Raw genomic sequence first — 18,211 nt, 5'->3', positions numbered from 1 at the left:
CCCGGCCGGAGGGCTTGAAGGCGATACAGCGATTCCTGGGCTTCGCTAATTACTATCGTCTCTTCATTCCTCACTTCTCGTCTCGGACTGCGCCCATATCTGCGCTCACCCGTAAGGGAGCAAATCCCAAGGTATGGCCACCCGAAGCTGAGGAGGCCTTCCTTTCCCTGAAGCAAGCCTTCTCCTCTGCCCCTGTGCTGCACCGTCCGGACTGCAACAAACAGTTCTACCTGGAGGTTGATGCTTCCTCCTCTGGAGCCGGAGCGGTGCTCACCCAAAAGTCTTCTTCCGGGAGAATGGTAACCTGCGGCTTCTTCTCTAAAATCTTCTCCTCCTCTGAGCGCAATTACTCCATTGGAGACCGAGAACTGTTAGCTGTTAAATTGGCGCTGGAGGAGTGGCGTTACCTGCTTGAAGGGGCTCTATACCCGGTGATCATCTACACGGATCACAAAAACCTGGCATATCTCCAAAATGCCCAGAGACTTAATCCACGTCAGGCCCGGTGGTCTTTGTTTTTTGCCCGCTTCGATTTCATCCTTCATTTCCGCCCGGCGGACAAGAATGTCAAAGCTGATGCCTTGTCCCGATCCTTCCTGTCCTCCGACCAAGAGGAGGAGCCTATGCACCTTATCGACCCCTCCAAGGTGATGAATGTGGCCCCCCTGGATTTGACTCGTCTTCCACCCGGCAAGACGTTCGTGGCGCCTCCTGACCGTGAGAAGGTTCTTCACTGGGGTCATTCTTCTAAACTTGCTGGCCATGCCGGCCAAAAAAAGACCTTCCTACTCATTTCCCGGCATTACTGGTGGCCTACCCTGCGTAAGGATGTGGTAGACTTCGTCTCTGCATGTTCATCTTGTGGCCGCAACAAGGTTCCCAGACACTTACCAGCTGGTCATCTCCTGCCGCTTCCCATACCTGTTGCCCCGTGGCAACACATCGCTATGGACTTCATTACCGATCTTCCTGTCTCTGCCGGGTGTACTGTCATTTGGGTGGTCGCTGACCGCTTTTCTAAAATGGCCCACTTCATTCCCCTGCCTGGTCTTTCATCTGCACCTGAGCTGGCTAAGGACTTTATCTGCCATATCTTCCGTCTTCATGGCCTACCCCTCCACATCGTGTCGGATCGAGGAGTTCAGTTCACCTCGCGCTTCTGGAGAGCCACATGTAAACTGCTGGACGTCACCCTGGACTTCTCCGCTTACCACCCTCAGTCCAATGGTCAAGTGGAGCGGATCAATCAGATCCTTACCAGCTATCTCCGGCACTTTGTTAATGCCCACCATTCTGATTGGGTGGACCTCCTCCCTTGGGCCGAGTTCTCTTACAATAACCACGAGAGCGAGTCCTCTTCCAAATCCCCGTTCTTTGTTGTCTTTGGCCAGCACCCCCGGATTCCGTTTCCCGTCTCCGCCTCTGTGGACAACCCTGCCGCGCAGTCTCTTGTCAGCGAGTTTTTTACCATTTGGGAGAGTACTAGATCCGCACTTCTTCTGTCCTCCGAGCGGATGAAGAGATATGCTGATAAGAGACGTCTGGATCCGCCTCAATTCCGTCCGGGAGACAAGGTTTGGCTCTCCTCCAAACATGTACGGCTCAAGATACCCTCCTACAAGTTAGGTCCTCGCTTCATCGGCCCATTCGAAATCCTCAGGCAAATAAATCCGGTGGCCTACAAACTAAAACTCCCGGCCACCTTACGGATTCCTAACTCCTTCCATGTGTCTCTCCTCAAACCCGTTGTCTTTAACTCTTTTTCCAATAATCCAGGTGCCCCTCCTGCTCCGGTTTCCGCTGATGACGTCTTTGAGGTAGAGAGTATTCTGGCCTCCAAGAGGGTAAGAGGAAAGACCTTTTTTCTGGTAGATTGGAGGGGGTTTGGTCCTGAGGAGAGAACTTGGGAGCCCAGGGAGAACATCAACGCCCCGCTTCTCCTTGAAAAATTTCTTTCTGGCCAAAAAAAGAGGGGGCCTAAAGGGGGGGGTACTGTAGCATCGGCGTCTCTGCCCCGTTCTAGGCAGAGACGCCGTCCCTCTCACCTCCCCGCTCCTGGCGCGGCGTCCTCCAGCGCTGCTCTCCCCGCTGCTTCCGGCACGCGCTCCTTCCCCGGCAGTGTGCTTAGGGCGCGCGCGCTCCCCCTCTCTTAAAGGGACCGCGCGCGCCGTCCTAAGGAGTCCCCGGCCAATTGCCGGACGACCTCCCATTTAAAGGCACCTCCTCCAAAATGGAGGTGCCCGAGCAATGTTGTTGCACTGTTCACTACTCTGCTTCAGCCCTCAGGTCCCGTTGCCAGTTACCTGCCAGATTCCTGCCAGTCTGCTGTCTAATTCCTGCCTGATATCCTGCTACCTGCCTGCTAGCCTGAGGTCCGACGGTCTGCCTTACTACTCCTGTCAGTCTGTCTAAGGACCAGCTTGCCCGCTCACCTGGGAGCGCACATCAACTACCTGCCTGCTTGCCTGAGGTCCGACGGTCTGCCTTCCAACTCTTGTCAGTCTGTCTATGGACCAGCTTGCCCGCTCACCTGGGAGCGCACATCTGCTACCTGCCTGCTAGCCTACCTGGAGGCTCCGCCGTCACGTGCTGTGACCACCTGCCTGTCCAGTGACTCCTGCCCGCTCACCTGGGGGCGCTCATCTGCTGCCTGTCTGCTAGCCTACCTGGAGGCTCCGCCGTCACATGCTGTGACCACCCGCCTGTCCAGAAGACTTCTGCCCGCTCACCTGGGAGCTCACGTCTACCATCAGCCGCCACAGGTCGTACCAACCCTTTACCCAGAGACTGCCCCGGTCACTTGCCGTGACCATCTGCCCGTTCACCCAGAGACTGCCCCGGTCACTTGCCGTGACCATCTGCCCGTTCACCCAGAGACTGCCCCGGTCACTTGCCGTGACCATCTGCCCGTTCACCCAGAGACTGCCCCGGTCACTTGCCGTGACCATCTGCCCGTTCACCCAGAGACTGCCCCGGTCACTTGCCGTGACCATCTGCCCGTTCACCCAGAGACTGCCCCGGTCACTTGCCGTGACCATCTGCCCGTTCACCCAGAGACTGCCCCGGTCACTTGCCGTGACCATCTGCCCGTTCATCCAGAGACTGCCCCGGTCACTTGCCGTAACCTCCTGCCCGTTCTTCTAGAGACTGTCCCGGTCACCTGCTGTGACTGCCTGCCTGGTCGCCACCCGCTCCCTTACAAGGACCGCCCCCTTGTATAGTAGCTCAGAGGTTCCGCCTCCCAGACCCGTTACAGTATATAGTTTTTCAGTAGCAGGTATAGTTTCCACGGAGCAGCATCATTATTATAAGGTATAGGAAATATACTGGTGACATTAAGAAAACAGTAATCTACATATCAGAAAAATATGCTTGACCTTACAAAACCGTTTTTAGTGAACCAAAATAAGTTCACATGCAAAATAGAAACCAAAATATGAGCAAAAATTAAAAGTGCTTGACATTAGACTGTCGTTGATACGATTTTTCAGGGTTGTCCCTATATAACATCCAACAGTAATCTGCCATCATTGAGTCATTCCAAAAACCCTGGTAGCAGTGTTCCATTACTTTAATGTCCTGGTGAAACCGCTCGCCTTGTTCATTGCTTACATCCCCAATATTTGGAGGGAAGAAATCTAAATGTGAATGCAAAAAGTGCATTTTCAGAGACATGAGGCATCCAAAACACTGGTATGCATTTAGCAGTTCCTCAACACCTTCAACATATTCTGGAGATTTATTTTTTCTTAAGAAGTTTTCATAGATCCACTTGAAGCTTTTCCAAGCTCTCAATTCCTTATCATTTAGATTTCCTTCAAACACACCATTACTCATAAGCTCTCTGATGTGAGGACCAACAAATACCCCTTCCTTCAGTTTTGCTTGTAACATGCTGGAGAATTTCTGTGAAATGTACTGGAACCCTTGTGAATTTGTCTTTGCCATGGCGTTCACAAAGTTTTTAATCAATCCCAACTTTATATGTAGTGGAGGAAGAAAGATTTTTGTTGGCGCAACTAAAGGATTACGCTGTACATTGTGTCTACCTGGAGCATAGATGTCTCTCTGTCCCCAATCATGTCGAACATAATGCTCTACTGTATTTCTACTGTCCCATAAACACAAGAAGCAACAATATTTTGTGAAACCTCCTTGCATTCCCATTAGCAGACCAATCACTTTCAAATCCCCACTGATATTCCATTGATGATGCTTATATTGTATAGCATCCAAAACAACTAACAGATTTTCATAACTTTCCTTTAGAAGACATGAGTGAGCAATAGGGAGTGATGGTTTCATATTTCCATTGTGAAGTAACACTGCTTTCAAACTTCTCTGGGATGAGTCAATAAACAATCGCCAATCTGCAGCAAAATACTCTTGATTCAGTTCTTCAAAGAACATTGTTACAGTACACCATTGGTCCATCGACTGTGAAAAATTGTGTTAAACTGTTATTTCTGTTTTGGTAATAACACACTTTGACATCATCATGAAGAAGATGCTTCTGTTTCAAACTAGATCCAAGAAGTTTGGCTTTATCTTTTGACAATGACAGGTCTCTGATGAAATCATTTAATTCATGTTGAGTAAAGCGTTCTGGCTGCTCGGCTTCTCCATCAGGTACATACTCATCTTGACTTGAGGTCTCCATGCCTTCGCTAGTAGCTTCAGCTCCATATCCTACTTCAATTTCATCCAATCCAGACAATGGTGGTACAGGAACTGGCAAGGTATCATCATGTGGAACTGGCCTAATCGCAGATTCAAGTTCAGGATAATTAATCTTATGTTTGTTCTTTGTAGAAAAGCCCTTTAGTTTGACAAAACAAAAGTATCAGTCATCACTATGATTTTTGGGTTCTCTCCAAATCATGGGAACAGCAAATGGCATAGCCACTTTCCTCATATTCAACCAGTCACGAAGACCATTTGAACAACTTGAGCGTATCACATGAGGGGCCCAGCTTTTGTCTTGATCACCAAGTTGACAGTTAAAGTACATCTGGTACATCATTTTAATATCATGAGTGATTGAACGTACTTGGCGTTTTGGTGTAAAAGAACCACACACATAGCAGAATCTGTCCGGATGATTGATACACTGTCGGGGCATTTTTCTCCTTTAAATCAGATCAAACAGTAGAGTAAGTTCAGTTCAAAGGTGGTGACAAACTAAAAAAAAAAAATGTGACGAGCCGGTATGTAGATATTTCCCCAGAGATGACAGAGGCTGCTTGTATTTAGAACTGATTTTACTGGAGGTAATCTGGTAGATTAGTATATACAGGTGTGAGGTAAACGGGTCAGTCTATTCCTTACAGATGAACACTTGCAGACAGGCAGTTTCTCAGTGTGATATTGACTGCTTTCATGTTCTGTCTATGTGGAGACCCTTACTCAGATACACCTCAGTGTAAGAGGCCTATCTCCTGTCACAGTCTCACATACCAGTCCTTGCTGCCATCACCATCCTTTTCTGACTGACTCAAATCTTACCACCTCATAACAGGTAGCTCCTCCCCATAACATGTGACTTTCCGAGAAGCAGTCATTGGCTGACTGCACTGTCAATACTCCTTCCCATAAAACTCACTAAAAACTTTACTGATATTGTCCCTGTAAGAAAATTCACAATTAAGTATGACAAGCAAAGAAATGGGAATAATGTAGAAAAACCACATACGTTGAAAATGTAGAAATAACGTAGTAACAAAAAATCCTTCTAATGCATATTTTTGGAATCAGCACATCAAACTCCATAAAACAGACATATTACCTTTGCTGATGATTTTTTTTTGTGTTGACCAGTGTTATTGGAGATAGCGGAATATTGTTTGTGACAAATTGGTGTCAGCTGTGGAATATCTACCTGATTCCCCAACTGTCCTTTGACAAGTACTAATCTATTCTTATCAGCCGAATCAGAATATTTACAACTCTCCAATTGAGCCTACTCCAAAGGCATCTTATACAAGAATGAAAGGAAATGTCTTATCATTTCAGACCCTAATATACAGGGATACGGATAGTATTCAGACCCCTTTAAATTTTTCACTCTTTGTTCCATTGCAAAGTGGCTTCAGAACAACTCTGTGACCATTCTTGACTGGCCCAGCCAGAGCCCTGACCTAAACCCAATTGAGCATCTCTGGGGAGACCTGAAAATGGCTGTCCACCAACATTCACCATCCAACCTGACGGAACTGGAGAGGATCTGAAAGGAAGAATGGCAGAGGATCCCCAAATCCAGGTGTGAGAAATTTGTTGCATCATTTCCAAGAAGACTCATGGCTGTACTCGCTCAAAAGGGTGCTTCTACTCAATACTGAGCAAAGGGTCTGAATACTTATGACCTTGTGATATTTGTTTTTCTTTTTTAACAAATTTGCAAAAATTTCTACATTTCTGGGTTTTTTTTTTCAGTCAAGATGGGGTGCAGAGTGTACTTTATTGAGAAAAAAAATGAAGTTTTTAGAATTTACCAAATGGCTGCAATGAAACAAAGAGTGAAAAATTTAAAGGAGTCTGAATACTTTCCGTACCCACTGTATATTTTCTTTTTACCACTTCACAAAATAAATGTCTCAAAAACCCCCCAGGTAGACCTATAATTTCGGTGATAAACTCACTAACTAGTAACTTCTTTTCCTGTATTGATGTGTTTCCTCAGCCCTATATACTCTCTCCACCCAGCCATCTTAAAGACTTTACACAACTAATTGATCTACTTCAATGTATCGCACAAAGGAATCCTATTCTTTCATCACTCTAGATGTGTCAGCATTGTCTTCCAAAACATGACATGATATTGGTCTCTTATGTATCAAAAAAAAAATTCCATCTAGACACCAGAATTGACAATAACCATAGCAGCTACATCCTAGAGGGCTGAGAATTTATTTTAATTTTTTTTTTTAAGTTCCAAAATGTCATATACCACAAAAAACATAGGTACAGTTATTGGGACACTGGTGGCACTACATATGCCAAGTTATTCATTGGGGTTTGAGGTAATTACATCACAGGTAGAGAAGGCATTCAAGTAGAAAGCTAACAAGCTTACCCTAGACTGAATATTTATGACAGGACCTCAGTCACATCCAGTCTGATGGTATAACAGACTCCGTACCAGAAAACTTGGGTCCCAACGTTTCATTTGAGGGTTTTTTAAATTCACTTTTCTTTTTTTTTTTTCCTCACATTTTTCTCTAAGGCACAAAATTTTCACCAAAATATCAAACTTTTTAAAAAGTTACAGTTGATAAATCAGACAAAATCATCTGGAAACCCTCAAACCATGGCCTCAATGGTGAGCAATAAAAAAAGAAGCAATAAAATCAGGTGAACACTTAAAAAATAGTGAAGTGCCATATGTTTATATACAGTCACTGACAGCAGAAATTATGCAAAGTCTTCAGTAATTGTAATATTACTTGGGATCTTTATGATTTTACACAGGCTCATCTTCTCGTTCAGGTCCCTATAATATCGGGGATCTTCTGTATAAGAGAGTTTTCCTGACTGACCCTTCAAGGATAGAAAGGAACAGTGACAAGATAGCAGAGAGGTTATTAAACCTCACCCTAGAGATCCTCTTTCGACTTACTGGAGAGGTGAGAGATTCTGATGATGTCACATTACATCATTCTTAGGAATAACAGATGGACAGAACTGGAGAGGTGAGGACTCTGGAAATGTCTGTAGTGAGATTTATTAATGTGTCTCTCCATAACCAGGATTACACAATAATGAAGAAGATCTCTAGTGAGCTCTGTCAGACCCCTGTATATGAGGGATCGGGAAGACTCCTGAGCCCAATCACAGGGACTACACCTCACCCCCTGATACATGAGGACATCAATGACCAGAAGATCCTAGAACTCGCCTACAAGATGATTGAGCTGCTGACTGGAGAGGTGACACTGCTGGGACATTACACAGTGATGCTATAAAAAGATTGGGGGGATGACTGTGTCATTGTATGTGTCAGGTTCCTATAAGGTGTCAGGATGTTACCGTCTATTTCTCCATGGAGGAGTGGAAGTATTTAGAAGGACACAAATGTCTGTACAAGGACGTCATGATGGAGGTTCCCCAGCCCCTGACATCACCAGGTAATAGACAGGACTAAATACACATGGCCTATAATTATCTGTACGTAAAGAATGAATTCAGTCCCTGTATGTGTTTCCTCCAGTTCTATCCAGTAAGAGGACAGCACCAGAGAGATGTCCCCGTCCTCTTCTTCCACAGAACTGTAAACAAGAAGATCTAAATGTTCCTCAGGATCGTCAGGTAGATGGAGAGAAGGTGACATGAGATCGCCCCTATGATGTGTAGATTACTGTGAAGATCTTGTGCTCAGTTTTGTTTTATCCACCAGGATTACAGTGGGGAAAAAAAAGTATTTAGTCAGCCACCAATTGTGCAAGTTCTCCCACTTAAAAATATGAGCGAGGCCTGTAATTGACCTCATAGGTAGACCTCAACTATGAGAGACAAAATGAGAAAACAAATCCTGAAAATCACATTGTCTGATTTGGAAAGAAATTTTTTTCAAATTTTGGTGGAAAAAAAGTATATGGTCACCTACAAACAAGCAAGATTTCTGGCTTTCACAGACCTGTAACTTCTTTAAGAGGTTCCTCTGTCCTCCACTCATTACCTGTAGTACTGGCACCTGTTTGAACTTGTTCAAACAGTCACACTCCAAACTTCACTATGGTGAAGACCAAAGAGCTGTCGAAGGACACCAAAAACAAAATTGTAGCCCTGCACCAGGCTGGGAAGACTGAATCTGCAATAGGCAAGTAGCTTGGTGTGAAGAAATCAACTGTGGGAGCAAGAATTAGAAAATAGAAGACATACAAGACCACTGATAATCTCCCTCGACCTGGGGCTCCACACAAGATCTCGCCCCGTGGGGTCAAAATGATCTCAAGAACTGTGAGCAAAAATCCCAGAACCACACGGGGGGCCTAGTGAATGACCTGAAGAGAACTGGGACCAACGTTACAGAGGCTACCATCAGTAACACACTACGCCGCCAGGGACTCAGATCCTGCAGTGCCAGACGTGTCCCCCTGCTCAAGCCATTACATGTCCGGGCCCGCCTGAAGTTTGCTAGAGAGCATTTGGATGATACTGAAGCGTATTGGGAGAATGTCGTATGGTCAGATGAAACCAAAGTAGAATTGTTTGGTAGAAACACAACTTGTCTTGTTTGGAGGAGAAAAAATGCTGAGTTGCAGCCAAAGAACACCATACCTACTGTGAAGCATGGGGGTGGCAACATCATGCTTTGGGGCTGTTTCTCTGCCAAGGGACCAAGATGACTGATCCGTGTACATTAAATGAATGGGGCCATGTATCGTGAGATTTTGAGTGCAAACCTCTTTCCATTAGCAAGGGCATTGAAGATTAAACGTGGCTGGGTCTTTCAGCATGACAATGATCCAAAGCACACCGCTAGGGCAACCAAGGAGTGGCTTCGTAAGAAGCATTTCAAGGTCCTGGAGTGGCCTAGCCAGTTTCCAGATCTAAACCCTATAGAAAACCTTTGGAGGGAGTTGAAAGTCCGTGTTGCCCAGCGACAGCCCCAAAACTTCACTGCTCTAGAGGAGATCTGCATGGAGGAATGGGCCAACATAACAGCAACAGTGTGTGCCAACCTTGTGAAGACTTGCAGAAAACGTTTGACCTCTGTCATTACCAACAAAGTATTGAGATGAACTTTTGTAGGTGACCAAATACTTATTTTCCACCAAAATTTGAAAAAAAATTATTTTCAAATCAGACAATGTGATTTTCAGGATTTGTTTTCTCATTTTGTCTCTCATAGTTGAGGTCTACCTATGATGTCAATTACAGGCCTCTCTCATCTTTTTAAGTGGGAGAACTTTCACAATTGGTGGCTGACTAAAAACTTTTTTCCACACTGTATGTGTTTTATACTTGTGTAATGAGAACGGTGGAGATGGCAGGATTAGAGCTGATCATAGATGTGACTTCTCCATCTGTCTGTGACATTTACAATATTTGTTTCAGAGTAAAGATCTGACCCATATTAATACTACAGAGACCTATGTGAGGGGTGATGAGCGGTGTAAAGAGGAGATTCCAACAGAAAACCTCCCCGGTGAGTAGTAGCATCCATATTGACTTATTCATTGGTTGGTACAATTTTCATTTTGTAGACTTTCTCTGTTTTGTGCACCTACTTCACAAGCTATGCATTTCTCATCAGTCTATTAAGCAATTTGTGCTGGTCTCAGGACCTGGACATCCACCGATCTGCTAGCAATTGAAGAGGACCTTTCATAATAATTTTTAGTTTAACCTGTATATGTCACTAAAAGGGGCAGAGGGGCTGAATACAACAGTGTTTTTCTCCACTGAAGTGTGGAGATATGGGCTATTAAACTTTAGGGTGCCCAATATATAAATTTCCCCTTCAGCCAAATCTCCTCTTGAACAAAAGGGGTGTTAACAGAGATTCCACTGGGTTAGGGGGTTACTTTGATTTTGCTGAGAACTCTTCACATCTGTTGCTTCCTTTCATTACATCACTGGAGAGGAGAGCTGCAGTGTGGATAGCTTGGAGCATTGAAGATCATCATGCAAGCAGCATTTGTCATATACAGTACAGACCAAAAGTTTGGACACCCCTTCTCATTTAAAGATTTTTCTGTATTTTTATGACTATGAAAATTGTACATTCACACTGAAGGCATCAAAACTATGAATTAACACATGTGGAATTATATACTTATCAAAAAAGTGTGAAACAACTGAAAATATGTCTTATATTCTAGGTTCTTCAAAGTAGCCACCTTTTGCTTTGATGGCTGCTTTGCACACTCTTGGCATTCTCTTGATGAGCTTCAAGAAGTAGTCACCGGAAACGGTCTTCCAACAATCTTGAAGGAGTTCCCAGAGATGCTTAGCACTTGTTGGCCCTTTTGCCTTCACTCTGCGGTCCAGCTCACCCCAAACCATCTCGATTGGGTTCAGGTCTGGTGACTGTGGAGGCCAGGTCATCTGGCATAGCACCCCATCAGCCTGGAGGTGTGTTTGGGGTCATTGTCCTGTTGAAAAATAAATGATGGTGCAACTAAACGCAAACCGGATGGAATAGCATGCCGCTGCAAGATGCTGTGGTAGCCATGCTGGTTCAGTATGCCTTCAATTTTGAATAAATCCCAAACAGTGTCACCAGCAAAGCACCCCCACACCATCACACCTCCTCCTCCATGCTTCACGGTGGGAACCAGGCATGTAGAGTCCATCCGTTCACCTTTTCTGCGTCGCACAAAGACACGGTGTTTGGAACCCAAGATCTCAAATTTGGACTCATCAGACCAAAGCACAGATTTCCACTGGTCTAATGTCCATTCTTTGTGTTCTTTAGCCCAAACAAGTCTCTTCTGCTTGTTGCCTGTCCTTAGCAGTGGTTTCCTAACTGCTATTTTACCATGAAGGCCTGCTGCACAAAGTCTTCTCTTAACAGTTGTTGAAGAGATGTGTCTGCTGCTAGAACTCTGTGTGGCATTGACCTGGTCTCTAATCTGAGCTGCTGTTAACCTGCGATTTCTGAGGCTGGTGACTCGGATAAACTTATCCTCAGAAGCAGAGGTGACTCTTGGTCTTCCTTTCCTGGGGCGGTCCTCATGTGAGCCAGTTTCTTTGTAGTGCTTGATGGTTTTTGCAACTGCACTTGGGGACACTTTCAACGGTTTCCCAATTTTTCGCACTGACTGACCTTCATTTCTTAAAGTAATGATGGCCACTCGTTTTTCTTTACTTAGAATTTGTATTATGGCAAGAAAAAAGCAGCTATCAGTCTATTCAATAGGACTATCAGCTGTGTATCCACCAGAATTCTGCACAACACAACTGATGGTCCCAACCCCATTTATAAGGAAAGAAATCCCACTTATTAAACCTGACAGGGCACACCTGTGAAGTGAAAACCATTTCCGGTGAAGCTCATCTAGAGAATGCCAAGAGTGTGCAAAGCAGTCATCAAAGCAAAAGGTGGCTACTTTGAAGAACGTAGAATATAAGACATATTTTCAGTTGTTTCACACTTTTTTGTTAAGTATATAATTCCACATGTGTTAATTCATAGTTTTGATGCCTTCAGTGTGAATGTACAATTTTCATAGTCATGAAAATACAGAAAAATCTTTAAATGAGAAGGTGTGTCCAAACTTTTGGTCTGTACTGTACAGCGCTCCGAACCTACTACAAGTATCGGTGCAGCATGTCCAGAATGTTTTTTGGGACAAACACTGCTCCCACAATGATCTTGACTTCACTGGCAGCAGTGTGTGTTTTTACATGTTTTTTTACCAGTGTATGGTAATTTCCTTCTCTGCACGGAGCATAACAGTATTCCAAATGAAAAAGCAATGCCTAATTTTAGCCTTGAAAAATTAAATTTTTGGTGGGCAGCTGTTTAATATTATGGTATTTTTTTCCTATGAAATATAGGCATCTCTTTCAGGAGACGAACATTATGAGCCGTGAAGAATCAATGGCTCCTTTTGTTTGCTGTTATTATTTAACGGGCTTCGGGTCAATCTTAAGCCATGGAGACTTGATGGATGAATGATCTGTAGGAAAATTGATCTTGCGCAAGCCTAGATTGGTCTACCAGGATCTTATCTTGATAGTGTCAATGTGACGACACCGCGTCGATCAGTCCACTGGTGGAGGGCTGAAATATTCTTAATTATGCCAGACGTACTGTTTCTTTGTTCAGTAGGTCAAGGGACATGAGCCATTGTTTCAGGTAAAACTGTTTGTTGAACCTTGTATGTTAATTTGTGGAATGCCTGCAGTGTACTAGTCTGCACAACTTGGAGGACAAATATGCAGTCTAATTGAACAAGAAGGTATTACCTCCCCGCACCTTCCCCTTATCGTAAGGGACAATGCCCTGAAATGAGAGCTGTGGAATATAAAAGGGTCCTGCTCCTTTCACCGGTGTGACTCTACAGGGCATCTGGTGGAATATAGTGGAATATAGATTTGATCCACTGACTATCACTGAACCCACAACGTCGTTTGGAGAACCCAGGTTGGGACAGTCAGGTCACTTGGCCACATACTTCGATGTGTTCGGTCAGTTTTCTAAGCTTGCCGCTACCTCTTCTCTGTGGGTGCCCACCAAAAGCGGGGTGCTACTGGTTGGGGTAGTTGACTCTGGATGCTTCAAAGTCACGGAGGTTCTAATTCCCGATGAGCCAGTGGAAGGGTGAGGCGCTGTCATTTTCACCATCTTGTGTACTTACTGGGAATGTACTATATATTTTTGACTGTTGGTGATCCAATTAAGTCTTATCAGAGTGTGATTCCCTCACCCTGTGTTGTCTGAGTAGTGTTCTTCCCATGGGGATGGAGTATGGGCATTCAGTGGGATGAGCCGTGGCTTGTGCGGTCTTTCTAAAGACAGCCAGGCCAGCAGTCGAGCTCACTCACTGACCCTCATGTCTCTACACTTTGTGGCATCGGTGGGACACTACTCCTCCCGGCTGATCCAGGGAGCTTTAGGGGACTGGTGTTCGTAGACACCATCAAAGTGCTCCACAACCAGGGAGGTATATAGGCAGACTCAGCAGACCATAGGTGAGGCATACACAGCAGGTTCATGTCTAGTCCCACCAGGTCGGCCTTGGGAAGAGGACTGGAAAGGATATACAGCCGCAACAGGAAACTGCAACTACAGGAGCTATGCTAGCTTTGACGGGTTGAATACCGAGCTGTATTTGATCCTGGAATTGGTCTATTGGGATGCCCAGAACGTCGTGGAGGATGACGAGGTTGACCCAGAGTGATTAAACTGCTCATCAAGGATCCAGTGGCAGTCTGGAATCAACAACCCAGTCCCAAGAAGCCCAAACCCAGGAGTTGTTTCTCACATTGAGACCCAGAGCCTCAAGCAGGGAGAGGGCTTGTGTTATGGAATGAGTTTTGGGGGTTCCAGTTCCCCTACCGTCAGCACCGGCCCCTACCTCCATGACGGTCCACTACCATGACAATTATTTCCGCTACAGAGACGTGCCAGTATTTAGTCAAACACCAAGGTTGATGAACATTTGCAAAGTTTTGAGACCCTGATGCTGATGCACCAGGTGCCCATAGCTGATTGGGTCAAATACCTGTGAAGTAGTTTGACTGGCCAGGCCCAGGATGCTGTCCGGCCACTTGGCGTAGGGACTGCTTGGACTATGGGACTAGTAAGAACACCCTGTTGGCCATTTTTACCATCACCCCCAAGATATAACGCATCAAGTTCCGGATGTTGTCTCGCCAGCGGGCCTCCTATGTAGAATTTGGCAGTCATCTCTGACGGCACTGCAACCGATGGATCGATAGTCGGGCTGCTCTCTCCGCTGCTGCTTTCCAGGATGTGATTATTCTTGAACAACTTATGGAGAAGATGGCCCCAGAAATATGACAGTGGGTAGCCGACCAGAAGCCTGGCACCACAGAGCAAGTAGCCCAATTGGCTGATGAGTTTACAGCCAATTGACCCCACTGGAGACCCGATATGCTCACCAATCCCAGAAGACCCCGCAACCAAGGATTCGACTGACCACCAGCCACTCGAGCAGGACTGTCCCATTACCCAGGAGAAACCCCACCAAGCCAAAGGTTTACAAACAGGGCCCCTGATTTGCCCAACCCACGGCGTTGATGTATGTGCAGGAGCCTTCGACACATGGCTAAAGATTGTCTCCAGAGCCAGGGCCCCATGCTTGGAGCTCGTCTGCCGGCCCAGCCTATCAACATCTGCCAATACGAGCCATCAGGGTCTGAGGGCCGCTACCCCCGGGATACACGACACCAACAGCAGAGGAAGTGATATATCTCATCTACACTCTACCAGTCTACAGCTGCTTGGCCACCCTACATCGCTTCATCCAGCTGGTCAAGGTCGGTGACTTTCAGGCCCAGGGACTTTGGGACACTGGAACACCATTTACCAGGCCGCCAAGTGACCATCTCCCTGGCTGGAGGTTAGTGCTCGGACATCCCCTTGGCATGTGTGCAGTTAGACTGGGAGACCGACCAGGGAGAGGTCAAAGTGGGGCTCATGAACGACCTTTCCACTCCTGTTATTTTGGGGAGCAACCGAGGACAAGGGCTGTCTAGCCAGTTTGTCATAGTCATCACCTGCAACCAAGCCAAGCAGGACCCTGATGCGGATCATTTTTCCACCCCTTCAAGGAAAACCCACACTCCAACCCTCCATCATCCTCCTCGGAGCCGGCGATGGTGAGTACATATGACCAAACTGTGGCCATTGACTGGTGGGAGATCGCAAGGAGTATAGGAAGCCTAACTCACAGACCCCACCCTAGAGCTTGTCTACAGTATGGCTGCCTGACCTGGGGAAAGCCCTCATCCTGCTCAGAGAAACCCAGGGACCAGTGTCCCTCAGATCATGGTACCCCAGCAGTACCGACCCCAACTTCTACAGTTGGCCCATGACGTCCCTGCAGCTGGGCACATGGGGATCAAAAAGACCCGGGGCCATATGCTGCGTAGTTTCTTTTGGCCGAGGGTCACTGGAGGTGCGGAAATACCGAGCTGCTTGTCTGGTATGTCAATGAATGGGGGGGAGTATGCTGTCGTGGCCCACTCCAATCCATGCCTTGGTAGGTGAACCATTTTAGAGGGTTGCCATCGATTTGATAGGCCCCTTAGCCATCCCCAGCGGAAAGTGGCTTATCCTCACCCTTGTCAACTTTGCCACCCGGAGGTCATTGTCAATTTTACAAGTGGCTCAAGCTCTACTGGACATCTTTAGTCGAGTAGGGTTTTCGTATAGAGAATTGACCGACTATGGGGCTAAGTTCTAAAGCAAGCTGATTCAGGCCCTCTGGGAGAAACAAGGGGTCACCGTTACAGATGCCTTGGATGGATGAACTACTGGACAGGTTAGGAGGGTCTCTGTTCATATCAACCATTGATCTGAGCAAAGCATACTGGCAGATCCCGCTCACGAAGGAAACTCAAGAGAAGTTTGCATTCATTATCCCATTTGGCCTGGCTTTCTTCCAAAGGATGGTGGACCAGTTAGGTGTCATGGGTATGCCCAAGCCTACCTGGGCCCTGCAAAAATTACAGCCATATCTCTATGGCAAGGAGTTAACGGTCCTAATCGACCACAATCCTTTAAGTTGGCTAAATGGGACTGCCAGGGACAACGGACATTTACTCAGATGGAGTCTGGCCTTACAGCCCTATAATTTTTCGGTCTCACATAAAAAGGGCAAAGATCATGGAAATGCAGACGGACTGTTCCGACAAGTGGTGAAGGATGATCAGAAGCCTATCACGTCTGGCAGCTCCATTAACAGCGACCTACAACAGGATCCAGAAGTCTTTGGGACTAATTAAGAATGGGGAGGAATGTGTCGACATAGCGTCAATCTGACCATTGGTGCGGGGGTGAATTATTCTTAATTATGCCAGACATGTTGTTCCTTTAGTTCAGTAGTCAAGGCACATGAGCCATTGTTTCATGTGAGATTTTCCATTGAACCTTGTTGTATTTTAATTTGTGGAATGCCTGCTGATTACCTATTGCATCAGCCCCCTGCGGTGTACTAGTCTGCAAAACTTGGAAGGACAAATATGCAGTTTAATTGATCAATCAAACAATGAGAGATTACCTACCTCCACCTTCCTCCAATCCTGTGGGACAATGCCCTGAAATGAGAGCTGTGGGATATAAAATGGAGCTGCTCTTGTCACTGGTGTGACTCTACAGGACGTCAGCCCAGGAACCACGGTTCCAGCTGGTGGAATACAGATCTTCTCCACTGCCCATCACTGAGCCAAGAAAGTCGTCTGGAGAACCCAGGTTGGGATGTTCAGGACACCTAGCCACATACCTTGCTGTGCTCGGTCAGCTTCATAAACTTGCCGCTACCTCTTCTCTGTGGAAGTTCGCCAAAAGCAGTATGCTGTGTTGTCTGAGTAGTGTTCTGCCCCCAAGCAAGGAGTACGGGCTTTCAGTGGGATGAGCCCTGGCTCGTGCGGTCTTTCTAAAGACAGCCAGGCCAGCAGGTGAGAGCACCCACTGACCCTTCTGTCTCCATATTGAAGCATAGGGTTGCTGCTCTTCTCCTTGTTCCTTCTATTCTTCTTCTTCTTCCATGATGTCTTTCTCCAGTGATTGCTCTCTTCGTGTGATGTGTCCAAAGGAGGCAAGTCGTAGCTTGGTGATCCTTGCTTCAAGTGATATCAATGGCTTTATTTGTTTCAAAATTGATTTGTTTGTTCTTTTTGCCATCCTTGGTATTGATGACGTTCTTCTCCAGCAGGGGTGGATTAAGAGTAGCAAGGGCCCGGGCAGTTTAGAAGGCGTGCCCCCCCCCTCCCCCCCCCCCCTCCCCACACACACACACACACACACACCTGATGTATCACGTGACTTGTCACATGATCCCCCTTTGATAGATCATGTGAAATTCATTCTGAACAATATTAATATATTATAATAATTTTTTTATATTAATTGTATGACTTAATATTGAGCACAATTAAGCATGCTGACATCCCCCTATGTATGTAGGGTCTCATACTGTATAATATGAGCTTCCACATAATCCTCCTATACACAGCAGGAGGCTGCACGGCGCCCCCCCCACGCACAGCCTGAGGCCGCATGGCCCCCCCCCCAGATACAGCATGAGGCCACACGGCGCCCCCCTAGATACAGCATGAGGCCACACGGCGCCCCCCTAGATACAGCATGAGGCCACACGGCGCCCCCCCAGATACAGCATGAGGCCGGACGGCGCCCCCCCAGATACAGCATGAGGCCGGACAGCACCCCCCCAGATACTGCATGAGGCCGGACGGCGCCCCCCCCCCAGATACAGCATGACGCCACACGGCGCCCCCCCAGATACAGCATGAGGCCGCACAGGCCCCCCAGATACAGCAGGAGGCCACACGCGGTCACGCGCACACACACACACACAAACATATACAGACATATACAAAGACAAATACATACACGCATAAACACATTTGAAACACAAAAATACATATAAACAGACATATCATCACACAATGATATCTGCACACACAGACAAGCACTGTGCGCACACACACACACCACTCACCATCCCCCTGCTCGGCTCCCATCATCCAGCTCCTCTCTGGTGCAGCAGTGCAG

The 18,211-nt window shown here is 46.5% G+C and overlaps 1 protein-coding gene across 4 annotated transcripts in view; it reads left to right on the top strand.

The window, feature by feature from the left end:
- LOC141270494 (uncharacterized) overlaps nucleotides 1-18,211 on the top strand; it is a 342,259-nt gene that overhangs the window by 220,077 nt on the left and 103,971 nt on the right. For 2 of the 4 annotated variants that reach the window (XM_073680496.1, XM_073680494.1), the window contains exons 7-11: nucleotides 7,468-7,622; nucleotides 7,746-7,925; nucleotides 8,000-8,123; nucleotides 8,207-8,304; nucleotides 10,057-10,147. In XM_073680496.1, coding sequence (XP_073536597.1) covers nucleotides 7,468-7,622; nucleotides 7,746-7,925; nucleotides 8,000-8,123; nucleotides 8,207-8,304; nucleotides 10,057-10,147 — 648 coding nt within the window. Of the gene's footprint in view, nucleotides 1-7,467; nucleotides 7,623-7,745; nucleotides 7,926-7,999; nucleotides 8,124-8,206; nucleotides 8,305-8,650; nucleotides 8,659-10,056; nucleotides 10,148-18,211 lie in introns of all 4 variants that reach the window. The other 2 variants (XM_073680498.1, XM_073680497.1) reach the window with 2 other exon arrangements.

This window comes from Phyllobates terribilis, unplaced genomic scaffold (assembly GCF_046119375.1).
Source record: "Phyllobates terribilis strain yellow unplaced genomic scaffold, ASM4611937v1 Scaffold_5__5_contigs__length_657084704, whole genome shotgun sequence".
NCBI classification, from domain to species: Eukaryota; Metazoa; Chordata; class Amphibia; order Anura; family Dendrobatidae; genus Phyllobates; species Phyllobates terribilis.
The sequence above is the reverse complement of the archived record's forward strand: the minus strand, read 5'-3'. Positions and strand labels throughout refer to the sequence as shown.